General features: G+C 45.6%; 1 protein-coding gene across 4 annotated transcripts in view; it reads right to left on the bottom strand.

The window, feature by feature from the left end:
* Nucleotides 1-17,841, bottom strand: part of TESK2 (testis associated actin remodelling kinase 2) — a 96,732-nt gene that overhangs the window by 62,876 nt on the left and 16,015 nt on the right. For all 4 annotated transcript variants that reach the window (XM_030205742.1, XM_030205739.1, XM_030205738.1 and 1 more), the window contains one exon: nucleotides 5,913-6,034. In XM_030205742.1, coding sequence (XP_030061602.1) covers nucleotides 5,913-6,034 — 122 coding nt within the window. The remainder of the gene's footprint in view (nucleotides 1-5,912; nucleotides 6,035-17,841) is intronic.

Raw genomic sequence — 17,841 nt, 5'->3', positions numbered from 1 at the left:
CACTTCTAGAGCGCTACAAGGCATATGCAGCGCTGTACACCATACACAAAGAGACTGAGCTCTTTGAGCAGGGACTATCTAAATAAGACTGGTAAACAGACAGAACAATTAAGAGGAAAGGGAATTAAAGAGGTGGGGTAGGGCAAGTGAGTAGTGGTTAGGAGTTAGAAGCAATGTCAAAGAGGTGAGCTTTTAGCCTGGAAAAAGGCCAAAGATGGGGCTAGACGTACAGGCTCGGGAAGACCTCCAGATATGACTTTGGAGACTTGAGTCACCTGCAAAGCTCAACTAGGGACCAGTTGACCAACTGGACCAGAAGCAAAAATACTCAGAACCAGAGGCTGAAAAAAGTGTCCCCATCGACCTGCTGGAGCTAGAGACATCTCTCGACATCCAGTCCCAGCGCTTCAGTATTTTCTATTTCCACCTGCTGGCTAGACACAACTATCCCACAGGTTCTGAAGTAGTGGGAAGTTATGTAATGGAATTTACAAAATCAGAGGGGGGGGAAGAATCTGACCAGTAAAAAAAACATTGGTAAAAAGCACAAGAGAGGAAACGAAGACCATACAGTCTAACCAGTCTGCCCCATCCAAACAGGCAGCCCAGTCTGTGTAGCCCCTTCTCTGAGATACTCAATGTTACACGAGTGAACACTTAGCACAGGTCGGTGGACTATAAACAAGATGGCTCTCAGCCATGATAGAAAGAATGGTGAAAAACTAATGCAAGATTCTCTAGCACTGAACTGTAAACGCATATCTTGTTCCTGGGTGTGACGTGCTTATTTCATTGAAGTGTACTGAAAAGGCACATGGTAGCATGGTTCAACCACTGGACACACCAATATTGCTGCTGAAAAAAGAAAAAAAAAAACCCCACGCACACCCCCCACAACCCTTATAACTGTGGAGAAAGGAGTTGGCATCACCTTGTACATTTTCATTACAAGAAAACCAGACATTGTATTACAAAGCATAAGAATCCACACTAAATGACATTTAGAAAGAAGAGATCCTTAAGTGCCAACAAATATGGCAGATATGTACAGGTGTACTTGGAAAATTAGGCATTGACCTTATGAAGTCAGGCTGAGATCCTTCACCCATCGATATGCCTTGTGACCTCGGACAACAGTCTTCAGCATGGAAATGCCTCCTGCACCTGAATGTAACACCTTGAAAAGCCAAATCCAATGCAATTCTATTCTATCGAGTTCTTGTATACCAACCGTTATTCCTAAACTGGCTTCACAGCAGTTCACAAAATATCAAAATTCTCAACATTAAAGAGAAGAAATTACAAACTTACCCCCTCCTTTTCCAAAGCCATGCTAGTGGCTGTCTGAGCGGTATTGCCGATACTGAAGTCCTAATCCTCAAAGAGAGGACTTAAGCATCTTCCTGAAATATCTATAGGAAAGCTGTGCTTTCAAGAACATAAGTAGCGCGTTCCACTGACATGCCCCCTGAAAAGGAAGTGATTTCTCAAGAATAGGTGGTAATCTAACTCTTCTCAAAGAAGGATAACCTAATGTTAATGTCCGATAATAACAGATTTCTTCTGGAAGAGGGATACTCCAAATCCACCAGCCCTTCTGCATTCAACCCAAATATTGGTTTAAAAATTAGACATCTTTTAAATCTAATATGCTGTGTTAATAGGTAACCAGTGTAACTCCCTCAATACAAGTGAAACGCTATCAAAGCGACCCAGACAAGAAATCAATCTGGCTGCCGTATTCTGCACTAGCTGTAGATAAGATTTCACATTACAATAATCTAATTGGGGAAGGAGAGAGGCTTGTGCCAAAGTTCTAAAGCCTTCTTTTTGTAAAGACCTAATCGCACGCAATTGTCTAATCTTTAAAAAAAAAAAAAATTACACAGAGTAACAAACTGGTTTTTTAAATGCAAGACTAGAATCTAAAATAACTCTCAAAACTCTGGAGCAACCCTCAGAAACCGAGACTACGGAACTATTTGGAATAATTTTCTTTTGTTTGTTGAAGCACAGAAAATGCCTAGTTGCCCAGTTATCAACAGAAGAAATATCAAACATATAAATGGCAAGTGACCGACTCACCTGCAAATGCGCAGTACAGCCCGAACGTTGAGACGTCAAAAGTCCAAGCCCCGCCTCCAACAGCTCCAGAACCAGAAAGGAGGAGGAGTCAGAGGCGGGGCGAGGGGCGGAGAGTACACTAAACAGCCCCAAAGGTACGTGGAGAGGACGGGGTGTGGGAATCGGAGGGGGCGTGGAAATCAGAGGGGGAAGGAGGAACGAATGAAGGCCCCCCTCCCCGACGTTGCCGATGCCGCTGCTCCTGCCTCCCTGTCACAGTAACACCTATACAACACGGCCGAGACCACAATCAAGTCAAGTGCAACGGGATAACAATTACGCTGCGCGCGACACAAATGCGAGAGGTTCGCCAACCCACGCGACTCTTCCATTCATACTTCCACAGCCGGCCAGCGCCCTGCCTTCCTCTCCTCTGATTGGCGGAGCCCCGAGGGGAGGAGCCATGGCGGCGGTGACGTTTCACCCCAAGAGGCGTGGCCCCGGACGCAGACATCGAGTGCTGCGGTTTCGGGGGGAGGAGCCATGGCGGCGGTGACGTTTCACCCCGAGAGGCGTGGCCCCGGACGCGGACATCGAGTGCTGTGGTTTCGCGTGGGGGTAGGGGGGGAGGCCAAGGGAAAGAGGAGGGTTGGTGGACGGGGGGAGGCCTGGGGAGAGAGGGCTGCTGGACATGGGGGGAGGGCAGGGGAGAGAACAGGGTTGCTGGACATGGGGGGAGGGCAGGGGAGAGAGGAGGGTTGGTGGGGGGGGGGGAGGCCAGGGGAGAGAGGGCTGCAGGACATGGGGGAAGGGCAGGGGAGAGAACACGGTTGATGGATGGGGGGGAGCCCATAGAAAAAAAAACTCGCCTGTTTTAACAGGCTTAACGGCTAGTCAAACATATAAAAGGCAAGTGACCGTACTCACTTGCAAATGCGCAGTAGAGACTTCCCTCTCTGTCCCGCCCCCGAGTCAAGACGTGATGACGAGGGGAGGGGGGCGGGACAGAGAGGGAAACTGCGCAGAAGTGGAGGGAGGGAACCGCTGACGTCGCTACCGCTCCCCCCCCTAAGGTAGCCGCTACCGCCCCCCCCCCCCGGAGTCGCCACCACCCCCCCTTCACCCGGCCCGGGCCCTCTCTTCGTTATTCAACTTACAGCAGCGACGAAAACAGCAGCAAGCAGCTCAGCTTCAGCTCCCGTCGGCCTTCCTTCCCTGCCTGTGCCCCGCCCTCGCCGACGTGATGTCACACGAGGGCGAGGCACAGGCAGTGAAGGAAGGCCAACGGGAGCTGCTGCTTGCTGCTGTTTTGGCGCTGCTGTAAGTTGAATAACGAAGAGAGGGCCCGGGCCGGGTGAAGGGGGGGCGGGGGCGACTCCGGGGTGGGGGGGCGGTAGCGGCTACCTTGGGGGGGGGGGGGGGGGACATGGGAGGTCTCAGAAGAAGGGGGGCCTTGGAGCTGGGAGGGCTGGACTGAAGGGGGCCTTCCAGCTGGCTGGGAAGAAGGCACGGGGGGGGGGGGCCCCTTACAGTTGTGAGGGAATGGGGCCCCTTACAGTTGTGAGGGAGAGCAGGGGGCCTTGGAACTGGGAGGGAGGGAGGGAGGGCCGGCAGGGGGCCTTGCAGCTGGGAAGGGGGGAGGACTGCAGCCTTGGAGCTGGGATGGAGGGACAGAGGGGTCCTTGGAGCTGGCAGGGAAGGAGGATGGCAGGGGGCCTTGCAGCTGCAACGGGAGGGGGGCCTTGGGAAAAAAAAACATTCCAATACGCGCCCGTTTTAACGGGCTTAACGGCTAGTCAAACATATAAACGGCGAGTGACCATACTCACTCGCAAATGCGCAGTAGAGACTTCCCTGTCTGTCCCGCCCCCACGTCAATACGTGATGACGGGGGGGGGGGGGGGGGGGGGAGGGCGGGACAGAGAGGGAAACTGCGCGAAGGGGAGGGAACCCCCGAGGTCGCCATCGCTACCCCCCCCCCCTCCACCTGGCCGTCTCTTCGCTATTCAACTTACATCTCCGCAGCAGGCAGAGATCAACTGAGCTGCCGTTGGCCTTCCTTCCCTGCCTGTGTGTCCCGCCCTCGCTGACGTTACGTCACACGAGGGCAGGACACAGGCAGAGAAGGAAGGCCAACGGGAGCTCAGCTGATCTCTGCCTGCTGCGGAGATGTAAGTTGAATAGCGAAGAGACTGGCGGCGACCCACCAGCCCGTTTTAACAGGCTCAACGGCTAGTCAAACATATAAATGAGACGTGACCGACTCACCTGCAAATGCGCAGTAGAGTCTGAACGTTGAAAGAGCAACAGTCTAGAGGCGGGGCAACTCCGCCCCGAACACCCGAGTTCCACTCCCCCTCCCTCAGAATTGTAACGTCATCAAAATTACGTAGTCGGGGTTATTGTGGCAGACGGCAGCAGTGAAAAGCGTGCGAGCTGCTCGGCGTTTTCAGGAGCCTTCCTGGGCGGGACCAGAGCAGAGAGAAAGGAAGGCTCCTGAAGCACACAGCTCGCATGTGTTTCACTGCTGCTGCCTGCTGCTGTAACCCGACGAGGTAAGATGACGTTTATAATACGGAGGGAGGGGGGCCTTGGAGTTGGGGAGGGAGGATGGTCCTGGAGCTCGGAGGGAGGGGTAGCCAGCCCTGGAGCTCAGAAGGAGCTTGGTGGGTGGAGCTAGGGTGGGGCAGGGCTAAGATGGAGCCCTATCAAATTGGTCTGCACTAATACCTGCCCGTTTTACGGGCTTAACGGCTAGTAATGTTTAATAAATGCTCAAAATACAGTCAGAAGTCACCCTCACAGGGCAAAGAAGAAAAATATCATCTGCATAAGATAATATGCAAGAAAAAAAAATCACCCAGAGAACTAAAATAATAATAATGATGGAGTTTGATTCTTATATTCCGTAATATCCATTAGGTTTCAAAAGTGGATTACAATGATCAAGAGACTAGATAAACTCTAGGATTTACAAGTCATAAATTATACAATAGCAAGAGATCAAGAATACTTTTACATAGAGTATTTTTCAAACAAATTTGCTTTTAGAGTTTTTGGGAAAAAAATTTTTTAGTAAGTTGCCTGATCTGGGGTAGCAAAGAGGTCAAAGGTTTTAGCCACTACATAAGCAAAGCCAGTAGAGCAAAATGTGAGCAAATTCTTCTGGGATTTGGAAATTTTAGTAGAGAGAAATTGAAGGTTTTTGATCTTAAGGAATATCAAACGATTATTAAATTTACCATGCATAAAGGAACAGTTCCATGAATGATATAAAATAGGATAGTACATAATTTAAACTGAATGAAAGCCTCAATTGGAAGCCAATGTAATGTACAGCAGAAACTATCTGATCACTAATGCACTAATGTGGGAATCTAGGAAAAATGTAGAAATCCTAATAACTAACTTAGTTCAAATTGAAATTCTGGATTAATTACCTTTATTATGCTATCATTCCAGATATTATTAGTCTGTCCAATCATTAAAAATGTCATTTTATATATCTTTGTTCAGCTTTAAATAATGCTTTTGAATCCACACTTCTAAAAGGAAAAAGAATAAACTTGATTTAAATCACAAGGGCAGCTCATTTCTGTTATATGTGCAAAAAACGAACCCATTTGGAGGTCTATCCCAAGAGAACTTCCAATACCACAGCCAGGCGTCCAGACCAGAAGTCCACTTATACAACACAGTCATAGGAATTTGATCAAACGTTCCCCCCTCCCATTTCTCCTGTCAACATTAAACACCTTATTTAACCCCCCCCCCCCCAAAAGGGAGGAGGGGAACAGAATGAAAATATGCACAGCTGAATAATGAAGGCCAATTTGCTGCCTAGGTACCTCAGTATGTTAGGATGAGAGAGCCGGTTCATAAGCTGCACCTCCTTCAGCATGTTTGCTCTGTTACTGCTCAGCTTGTTCATCTTCAGAGCCATTACCTGGTCTGATGCCCTGTGACACACCTAAAAGGAAAACAAACAGCCATAGAAAGACTGTTAAAGTCTACATCCCAAGCCCATCAAAACAGTAACACTGCTCTAGGTGGTTAACAGTGTCTCTTTACAACAGTAGGAGGCAGATGCAGCAACCAAACGTAAAAAAATCTAAATCGTTAAAGTCCCTAACGATTTTAAAATAACGAAAAATGCACCAAAAAAAAAAAAAGTCACACATGCTGAGATCGGTATTGAAACGTACAATGTATCAAAGAATCACAATACACATCGTTAATCGGCCCCCTAATCATGCGCAGAGCAGCCAAGCGTTATGTTAGCTGCTCTGCGCATGCCACAAACAGTCAAAACACAGTCAAATCACAAGCACATGGCTCCCAAATCAAAACAAAAATAAAAAAAAAAAGGATCGGGAGGGGGCAAGGGCGCTCATCAGGAGCGTCCTGTACGGATGGCCTTGCCCCCCCCCCCCCCCCGCTGCTCCCCACTTTCCGCCGCTCCCCCACCCCAAAAAAGCAAAATTCAAACAGCCCCTGCCCCCCTCCCTTCCTCACTACTCTCTCACCTCAGCTCCGCCTCCCGACATCCTCCGCCCTGTGCACCGCCCCCTTTTGGGGTCGTCGCCGCCATTCCCCTCCTCCATCGGGCCCCCCTCCCTCTTACCGGGCCCGTGCAGCGCCTCTCTCCTCTGTCCGAAGGCGCTGCACGGGCAAGAAGAAAGCTGATGCCTGCCTTCGGTCGCGCGTCTTTCTCCTGCTGCCCCTGTCTGACGTCAGTAACCTACGTAGGTTACTGACGTCAGACAGGGGCGGGCGCAGCAGGAGAAAGTAACCTACGTAGGTTACTGACGTCAGACAGGGGCGGGCACAGCAGGAGAAAGTAACCTACGTAGGTTACTGACGTCAGACAGGGGCGGGCCCGATGGAGGAGGGGAATGGCGGCGACGACCCCAAAAGGGGGCGGTGCACAGGGCGGAGGATGTCGGGAGGCGGAGCTGAGGTGAGAGAGTAGTGAGGAAGGGAGGGGGGCAGGGGCTGTTTGAATTTTGCTTTTTCGGGGTGGGGGAGCGGCGGAAAGTGGGGAGCAGCGGGGGGGGGGCAAGGCCATCCGTACAGGACGCTCCTGATGAGCGCCCTTGCCCCCTCCCGACCCTTTTTTATTTTTATTTTTTTATGTGTTTTCTGACGTCCTTTGGACCAATCACAGCGCTTTTAGCTCTGCTAATGCGCTGGGATTGGCTCAAAGTTTGTTTATTTTTTCACTTAATGATTTTTCCTGGCACGGAGCTGTCCTAACGAGAGGTCCAGACCTCTCGTTAGATTTCCTGCCTTTTTCCTGCGTAAAGGCAATCGGAAAAAGGTTAGTGCATGTCGTTTCAATGGGGTTTTCACACTAATTGCTCATCTCCATTCCGTTTTCGTTAGCTGCTACTGTCGTCGGAAAATAGGCTTAAGTGCATGGAAAGGATAGGAAATTCTTCCCTGAGGGCTCATTTAACGATGAAAAACGTTTAGTGCATCTGCCTCTAGGTGTCCACAGACCGCGCTTCAATACCTGGGAGGAGCAGGAACCACAAGTGCCTTTAGATAATGACAGCTCACTGTGCATAGATTACTCAGCTACTGTCTACATCCAGAAGTCTATGCTGTAATGGATTCTCAGACACACACCGTAGCTTTCTCACCCCGATATGGGCTAAATCCCAGCTTTGAGTAGCCCCTTGTGAGGGTGAAGAGTGGGGCAGCAGAAGATTGCTATGTTCCTCCAACCAAGGCAGGTCTTGGCATCCAACCCAATACCAGTTCATTAAAGGAACATAAAAACAAAAGCGGTACCATACTGGGACAGACTGAAGGTCCATCAAGCCCAGTATCCTGTTTCCAACAGTGGCCAATCCAGGTCACAAGTACCTGGCAAGATCCCAAAACAACAATACATTTTATGCTGCTTATCCTGGAAATAAGTGGATTTCCCCAAGTCCATTTTAATAATGGCTTATGGACTTAGCTTTTAGGAAGCTATAACATTTTTTAAAACCCTGCTAAGCTAACTGCTTTTACTACATTCTCTGGCAATGCATTCCAGAGCTTAATACATCGTGAAGAAATATTTTCTCCGATTTGTTTTAAATTTACTACTTTCTAGCTTCACTGCGTGCCCCCTAGTCCTAGTATTTTTGGAAAGAGTAAACAAGTGATTTGCATCTACCTGTTCCACTCCACTCATTATTTTACAGACCTCTATCATATCTCCCTTCAGCTGTCTTTTCTCCAAGCTGAAGAGCCTTTCCTCAAAGGGAAGCTGTCCCATCCCCTTTATCATTTTTGTCGCACTTCTCTGTACCTTTTCTAATTTCACTATATCTTTTTTGAGATGCAGTGACCAGAATTCAACACATTAAACACAATATTTGAGGTGCGGTCGCACCATAGAGCGATACAAAGGCATTATAACATCCTCATTTTTGTTTTACAATACCTAGCATTCTATTTAACCATCTCTCTGACCTCGTGTGCAACTTCCTTCAAATCACCTTACTTTCTAATTCTTCCTAATCTATATGTTACAACTTTGCTTTACCCTTCACTACCAATTAAAATGTTCTAGTACATATTGCATTGTCATTGCAAGTAGTATACCATGCCATACTTTGTATTGTTCGAATATTTTTACTTCTCTAATTGCCTATTGCTCGTTTGATCTATTCTTACTGTACACTGCCTTAAGTGAATTCCTTCAAAAAGGTGGTAAATAAATCCTAATAAATAAATATTTGCTTTCTTCGCTGCACACTGAGCAGATGGTTTCAACGTATCGTCAACGATTACACTTTGATCCTTTTCCTGGGTGGCAACTCCTAATGTAAAACCTTGCTACAGTTCATGTTCCTCTTTCCCACCAATCTATATAATAAAACTTACCCTCAATGTTCTAAAGACACTGATGTCACTGAAGCCAAGCCACTGACGTCACTTCCTTCATGAAGGGTTTGTGGTGGTGAAGCCACCGAAATCACCAAGTCTCTGGGCCCTGCCCTCGCGTCAAACGTGATGACGTCGAGGGCGGAGCAATGGCATCACACATCGAGGGCGGAGCAATGGCATCAGTGGCTTCAGAACGAAGGAGGTGATGAAGGTGCGTTGACGAGGTGCAGAGCAATGGCGTCAGTGGCTTCACAACAATGAAGGGGGGGGGGGGGGGTGGGGAGGAAAACCTTGCTAGCGCCCGTTTCATTTGCTCCAGAAATGGGCCTTTTTTACTAGTATCTTTATAAACCATTTTTAAACAAAAAGTCAGATCTACCATTATACCCTGTTCAATGTGAAGATTTGCTGTAGTCAGCAAGTCCTCAGTGGCCTCACTACTCCAATGCTGTGCAACTGGCAGATAGTGTGTAAGTACTAACAGATTTTTAAGACCAGCAGTTCCCAAACTGGGAGTCATTACCCTATATGGGGGCCACAACCAGGGTTGCAAAGAATAAACTAAAAATAACAGCTATGTTAGCCTGCGTGGACTTGACAGGAGGCAGGGACTACAGAAGTCAACACACACTGCTAGTCAGGAAGGAAGGGTTAGGCTGGGAGGGGGCAGAGACTGGGGCCAATGCACATGTCCAGCAAGGTCACTTTTCCTGTCCGTGCCTGAGCCATATCATAGTAACATAGTAGATGACGGCAGATAAAGATCTGCATGGTCCATCCAGTCTGCCCATGACAAACTCATATGTGTATACCTTACCTTGACTTTGTACCTGTCCTTTTCAGGGCACAGACCATATAAGTCTGCCCAGCAGTATTTCCCGCCTCCCAACCACCAGTCCCGCCTCCCATCACCGGCTTTGGTACAGACCGTATAAGTCTGCTCTCCCCTATCCTCGCCTCCCAACCACTACCCCCTCTTCCCCCCAACTGCTCCGCCACCCAATTTCAGCTAAGCTTCTGAGGATCCATTCCTTCTGCACAGGATTCCTCTATGCATATCCCACGCATGTTTGAACTCCGTTACCGTTTTCATCTCCACCACCTCCCGCGGGAGGGCATTCCAAGCATCCACCACTCTCTCCGTAATGAAATACTTCCTGACATCTTTTTTGAGTCTGCCCCCCTTCAATCTCATTTCATGTCCTCTCGTTCTACCGCCTTCCCATCTCCGGAAAAGGTGCGTTTGCAGATTAATACCTTTCAAATATTTGAACGTCTGTATCATATCACCCCTGTTCCTCCTTTCCTCCAGGGTGTACATGTTCAGGTCAGCAAGCCTCTCTTCATATCATCGTTGACGGGAAGGGTGACATTTTGCAGTGAGCTGCAGAATTTTTGCGTTGGTAATTTTGTGATACAACTAGCACCCTGAGCTGGTTTTACTGCAGGTCTTTCTACATTGGCCCCTTGGCTGCCAAAAGGAGATGTTAAAGTATTGACTGAAAATATGTGCAAACTCTTGTATTTAACATTTACTGTTTCCATATGTTGAATCTATAAAGACGATTACAAATAAGAACATTCATTACTCCACGTAAGGTCAATCCAGATGTGCAACTCATTCATTTGTGGGTTAAGATTCAGGTTATGCTCCTGACAGACAGGACATTTTGGAGCCACACCCAAACAGCATGCCGAGGGCTTTACCTCCGGGAGGACAGATTCAAATTTACAAAAATTGAATGGGAATTAGGAACCATAGGACACTTGGTAGAGGAAGTCTATTTTAATTAACTTGTAGAAGACAATGGCTTAGAACATACAGAGATTTATGACTTTTTATAAACTCTTTAATCAGCTGTAGATTGTTGGAAAGGGCTGTGAACGGGGGAACAGCTAGATTCTATTAAGCTTTGCTAAAAGACTCAACTCCCATAAAGAGATGAGAAGCAAAACAAGTTAAGAGGGTATCCATAGCAAGCAGCCTGGTGGAGAATGGATACCAGATGATCTACCTGGTATTATATCCCAGTCCAATTGAGACTGGTACGGAAGTGGGAATGACTTGTGCTGGGGAGCCTGTGGTGAGCGGGGTATCTTCCTTCATATTTTGTGGTCCTGCCCTAAGGTACAAACTTCCTGGGACTTGCTTTTGGAGTTTATATGGAAGGTTACTGAAAAACTACTACTACTACTATTTAACATTTCTAAAGCGCTACTAGGGTTATGCAGCGTTGTACAGTTTAACATATAAGGACAGTCCCTGCTCAAAGAGCTTACAATCTAAAAGGAGCTGTTAGCAATATAACTACTGTGAGCTGAATGGTGCTAGCTTCTGCCTAGAAGCAAACTAAGGCCCGACAATTCAACAAGTGATTGCTAAAACCAATTTTTGTATATCTGATGTCTAACTTACAGCATTGCAGAGAACAAGGGCTGCAAGTGTGGGACTTGTGTGGCAAATGGAAGACACAAGAGTACAACCCTTGCCTGGCCATTATAAGATGTGCCATTTCATTACCTCAGTTTGTCCTCTACAGTTGATTGGGGGGGGGGGGGGGGAGGAGGAGGACGACTGGCAAGGAAAGAGGGGTATAGGAGAAGGTATTCGTTGATCTTTGTTAGTGATTAGGGCCTAGGCAATGTACCAAAGTCACGGTATGTACTAGGTGTGTGTTTTGTTACAGAATTTAATACAATTTAAAAAATATTGTCAGAAGAAACATTGGGTAAGACCAAAAAAAGGTTCAAACCCAGTATCTTGTGGACAACTCAGATCAAAAAGGTACCTGGCAGAACCCCAAAAAGAAGATTCTATACTGCTCACTTCCAAGAGATAAGCAGTAGCCTTCCCAAAGTCCTTTATAGACTTTTCTTCCAGGAATTTAGCCTTTTATTTTATATTTAAAAGGTCTTTATTGATAAACCAGTGACAAAAAACACAATTCAAAAAAAAAAAATTTACTTTTTGAACAGTAAAATAAACTTCATCTACTAAAACTAGTTTCAGTCCACTGTACTACTGTTTTCCAGCATTTAAATGTCAGACAAACCAACAAACATGAGCTGCAAAAAAAAAAAAAATTGTCATCTCCACTTTAGACAGACCAATAGCGACTATACCCCCATCCCTCCAAACCTTTTTTTTTAATCAAGCTACACTGTCTGCTTTTACCACATCCTCTGGCTACATTTAGACCTTGAGCTACTACTGCGCTACAAATACGGTCACAACCATCTCTCGATTCATATAGCGTTTTTTTGTGGGGTTTTTTTTAAACTCCGTGATAAGATTGCAACCCTTTAGATGAGAAACCTCTGACCACCACATAACATTTTATAGAGGATATCATTCCTGCAGAGTCACTTTGTTTGCAGTTTTTTTTTTTTTTATTAACTCTTCCGCATTATTTTATTTATTGCATTTGTATCCCACATTTTCCCACCTCTTTGCGGGCTCAGTGTGGCTTACAATAAGATATGAATAATGGAAATACATTTGTTACAACTTGGTTATGGGTTACGTTGTACAAGTTATGTGAAACCATCGAAGTATCATTAAGAATATAACAATGGGACATCAACATTGAAACGTTGGAAAGAGTCAATGGGAAGCTTAAAGGGCAGTGTTAAGACACAGAGATATATGGTGTACATATTCCTGTGAGCAGATGTATGAGTGATGTGGAATTACGGGGGATGAGGGTTAGAAGTGGATGTATGATGCATTGATGATCAGCGAGTGTGGACTCTATGTGTTTTGGCTCTTGCCATAAATTGTTTCAAACAGATGGGTCTTCAGTAATTTGCGTGCACATCGTCCCTGTATAGTTATCTAGAACCCATACGCACAGACTTTTCATTTTCATTCCAGCCCAGCCTATACTGAGATTATTTTTCCATATCAAGACCAAAGGTTTGTTAATTTGTCTAGTTTTGATTTTTAACTTCATTTGCAGGTCCGTCCTTTACATGATTCGCCACCTATAGTTTACATATCACATTGAACCGTATGTCGTAAAATACTGCTAGTTTCCATTCATTACAGTTAATTGTCTAAACATATGCAAATCCCATATCAAGATATAAAAGGTTTTGTGAATTATAATAGCTTCTATTTTTTTGAAATACATTCTATTTAGGTACTGGTCAATATGACGTGATACTTTTGTTTATGTTACTGTGAAACTTTTCGTTGCTGTGTTACACAAAGTACTTTTATGATAACGCATATTTTTTATATAAATGTTTATACCCGTTTTAATTTATACATTGTTCATATGTATTTTGGATTTTATTTATATATGGTCATACATGGCTCATGTGATTATAATTTATATTTATTTTGATGTTTCTATTGACATATTTCAACATGGTTCATATATATTATATTTCCTGTTTTATACATAGCACACATGTTGGCATGCCGACAGTGAACAAAGTAACGGGGTAGGCAATCCACCTAAGTGGATGAACACGAAATCCCACGGGATCAAAACACAAGGAAGTGGGTCTACTTCCCACTTCATTGCGGCATGCCGACGGTGCCAGTAAACTGTAGGCCCTTTCCACTGTACACAGTGGCTGGCACTAAACTACACCCACTAGATCTTCAAATACTGTCAACACATTCGCTTGTCATCTATCATCCAAAGATAATAGAAATTAAATTATATGCACTTATTCTTCCACATCCAAAGGAACTGGGTCAGCCAATGGTCCATCTAACCCAGATCCTGTTTCCAGCAGTGGCCAAGTCAGGTCAGCTACCTGGCAGAAACCCAAATCGTGGCAACACTCCACACTACAAATCCCAGGGCAAGCAGTTGCTTCCCCATATCCGTCTCAATAGCAGACTATGGACTTTTCCTCCAGGAACTTGTCCAAACATTTTTTGGACAAGAATTTTTTCCACGGAGAGAGTAGTGGATGCTTGGAATGCCCTCCCTCGGGAGGTGGTGGAAAAGAAAACGGTAACGGAATTCAAACGTGTGGGATAAACAAAGGAATCCTGTCAAGAAGGAATGGATCCTCAGGAGCTTAGCCAAGATTGGGTGGTAGAGCCGGTGGTGGGAAGCACGGGGCTGGTGGTTTGGAGGCGGGGCTAGTGCTGGACAGACTTATACGGTCTGTGCCAGAGCCGGTGGTGGGAGGCGGGACTGGTGGTTGGGAGGCAGGGATAGTGCTGGACAGACTTATACGGTCTTTGCCAGAGCCGGTGCTGGGAGGCGGGGCAGACTTATACGGTCTGTGCCCCGAAGAGGACAGGTACAAATCAAGGTAGGGTATACACAGAAAGTAGCACATATGAGTTTATCTTGTTGGGCAGACTGGATGGACCGTGCAGGTCTTTTTCTGCCATCATCTACTATGTTACTATCAGGCATATTTTCAAAGCACTTAGCCTTCCAAAGTTTCATAGAAACCTATGGAACTTTGGAAGGCTAAGTGCTTTGAAAATATGCCTCTATGTAACCCAGATATCATAACCACTGTTACCACATCCTCTGGCAAAGAATTCCAGAGCTTAACTATTCGTTCTGATATCACCACCTTAGATATTTCACAAAATGCCACAAGTTTTTCCTAAATCACAACTCAACTGGCTTTCCCTCCCATGAACTTCTTATAACCCGCAGGGTTAAATTTTTATTTTTACCTTGCCTGGGAAATCTGGTCCTGGGCTGGTAGCAAGGCAGATTTTGCCTGTTCTGGGGTGGCCAGGCTGAAGTTGGGACTGCAATTGGGTCTGGGATGAGAGGAGGCAGCCAGCAGTGAAACTATGTCAGTGCACTGGGCTTGAGAGAACAGCAATGCTAGGAAAGAGCCAGGAAAGCAATTGCTGTTTGGGGCTGGGCTGCTGGAGAATGCACAAATGTTTCTGCATGTGCACTTGGGATGCTCCAGAGCTCTAGTAGGCCTAGAATGCAGACCTGGACTAAATCTGAATGCAGTCTAGCAGGTCTGCTGCGAGTAGGAAGGCATAGGAGATGTGGAAAAACAGTGGTCCAAGCTAAAGACTACTATAAATATGGTGACTGATCTTTATGCGAGGTAAGTAAACAAAAACAAGAGAAGCAGGAAGCCTAAATGGTTCTCCAAACAAGTAGCTGAAAAAAATAAGAGCAAAAGAGGCTTTGTTCAATCTGTCGAAGAAGGGCAACCTTCGAAAGCTAAATCAAGAAATGTATTATGTCTGTCCAATAAAAAAAGGTATCATTTTCTTTTCCATGTTTTATTTCCTTTAAAAGTGGACTAACACGGCTACCACACCTCTCTAGTCAAGAAATAAAAAAATAAAAAAAAATGCAACGAGAGGATCACAGAATAGATATCGGATTAAACTCAAAGAAGCGAAGAGGGAAATACGACTAGCGAAAGCGCGAGCAGAAGAAAAAATGGTTAAAGGTGTAAAGAGATGTGACAAGACCTTTTTCATATATATTGGGAGAAAGGAGAAAGATAGGAATGGAATTGCGAGACTGAAAAATAATGAGAATCGCTTTATCTTCATCACTCTCCACATAGCCAATGTGCTAAACAATTATTTCTCTCCGGTGCTCACGGAGGAAAATCCTGGAGAAGGACCGTGGTTGGCTGCCGAGGGAACATCTGGGAATGGAGCGAATACTGCGCTGTTTAATGAAGAAAGTTTATACAGCTTGAGAATCTGAAGGTGGTCAAAGCTATGGGGACAGATGGGATACATCCCAGGATACTGAGGGAGCTCAGTGAAGTCCTGACAGGACCTCTTAAAGATTTATTTAATAGATCTTTAGAGACGGGAGAGGTTCCGCGAGACTTGAGACGAGCAGATGTGGTCCCTCTTCACAAAAGTGGAGACAGGGAAGAAGTGGGAAACTACAGACCGGTAAGTCTTATGTCAGTGGTAGGAAAAATAATGGAGTCGCTGCTGAAAGAAAGGATAGTTAACTTTCTAGAAGACAATGGGTTACGGGACCCGAGGCAACATGGCTTTACCAAAGGAAAATCCTGCCAAACAAATCTTATTGACTTTTTTGACTGGGTGACCAAAGAACTGGATGAGGGACGTGCGCTAGATGTAATCTACTTGGACTTCAGCAAAGCCTTTGATACGGTCCCCCACAGAAGACTCGTGAATAAGCTGAAAGGGTTGAACTTAGGACCGAAAGTGGTGGACTGGATAAGAAACTGGTTGACCGACAGGTGGCAGAGGGTGGTGGTAAATGGAATCCACTGGGAGGAAAGGAAGGTGAGCGGTGGAGTTCCTCAGGGGTCGGTGCTGGGGCCTATTCTGTTTAATATATTTGTGGAAGATATTGCTGAAAGGTTGGAAGGAAAGGTGTGCCTTTTTGCAGATGACACGAAGATAGCCAATAGAGTGGATACCCTGGAGGGAGTAGAAACGATGAGAAGGGATCTCCGAAAGTTAGAAGAATGGTCGAGGGTCTGGCAGTTAAAATGTAATTCTAAAAAAAGTAAGTCTGGGGACCTATAAACTGTAAGGTTTCTCCAAATATTTAATAAATACATAAAAATAGAAACTATTATATATCTCTGCCTATAGTGACTAAAAACCTTATGTGATGTGTAAAACAATATAGCTGTATACATATATTTGAACAGTGCTCAGAACTGGGTGCGTGAGTGAAGCTATAGACCAGCTTGTGGACACAACACCACTCCCTGCATCATCGCACCATCAGCCCTCCCTTCCTGCCTGAATCACGTTTAAGATCTAATTTTACTGATGGTCTAATATTTACTTTGCAAGCAAAAACATCGTCCAGTAGACCAATATCAGTACTTAGCTTGGGCTGGCTGGGTGCGGCAAGAGTGGGGTGCACTGAACAACTATGCTTTGAACCCAATTGTGTATTCCCCTGAGAAGGAAAAGAAAACGTGGCAATACCACTTGGTTTTTATCACTGCATAAGGAAAAAGAAAAAAAAAAAAAAAGAATACACAATTGGGTTCAAAGCATAGCGGTTCAGTGCACCCCACTCTTGCCGCACCCAGCCAGCCCAAGCTAAGTACTGATATTGGTCTACTGGACGATGTTTTTGCTTGCAAAGTAAATATTAGACCATCAGTAAAATTAGATCTTAAACGTGATTCAGGCAGGAAGGGAGGGCTGACGGTGCGATGATGCAGGAAGTGGTGTTGTGTCCACAAGCTGGTCTATAGCTTCACTCACGCACCCAGTTCTGAGCACTGTTCAAATATATGTATACAGCTATATTGTTTTACACTAATCACATAAGGTTTTTAGTCACTATAGGCAGAGATATAATAGGTTTCTATTTTTATGTATTTAGTTAAAATGTAATGCCAAGAAGTATAGAGTGATGCACTTGGGGTGCAGAAACCCAAAAGAGAGATACCAGATAGGAGAGGAGAGATCAGTAAGCTCGACTCAGGAGAGAGACCTTGGGGTTGGGGTGTTGGCGTCCGAGTATTTAAAGGTGAAGAAACAATGCGACAGCCGTGGCTAGAAGGATGCTAGGCTACATAGAGAGGGGTATAACTAGCAGAAGAAAGGAGGTGTTGATGCCCCTCTACAAGTCATTGGTGAGGCCCCACTTGGAGTACTGTGTTCAGTTTTGGAGGCCGTATCTTGCTAAAGATGTAAAGACTGGAAGCGGTGCAAAGAAAAGCTACAAAAATGGTATGGGATTTGTGTTGCAAACCATATGAGAGACTTGCTGACCTGAACATGTATACCTTGGAGGAAAGGAGAAACAGGGGCGACACGATACAGATGTTCAAATATTTGAAAGGTGTTAATCCGCTAACAAACATTTTTCGGAGACAGGAAGGTGGTAGAACTACAGGACATGAATTGAGGTTGAAGGGGGGCAGACTTAGGAGTAATGTCAGGAAGTATTTTTTCACAGAGAGGGTGATGGA

Source organism: Microcaecilia unicolor, chromosome 6 (genome assembly GCF_901765095.1).
Source record: "Microcaecilia unicolor chromosome 6, aMicUni1.1, whole genome shotgun sequence".
NCBI classification, from domain to species: Eukaryota; Metazoa; Chordata; class Amphibia; order Gymnophiona; family Siphonopidae; genus Microcaecilia; species Microcaecilia unicolor.
The sequence above is the reverse complement of the archived record's forward strand: the minus strand, read 5'-3'. Positions and strand labels throughout refer to the sequence as shown.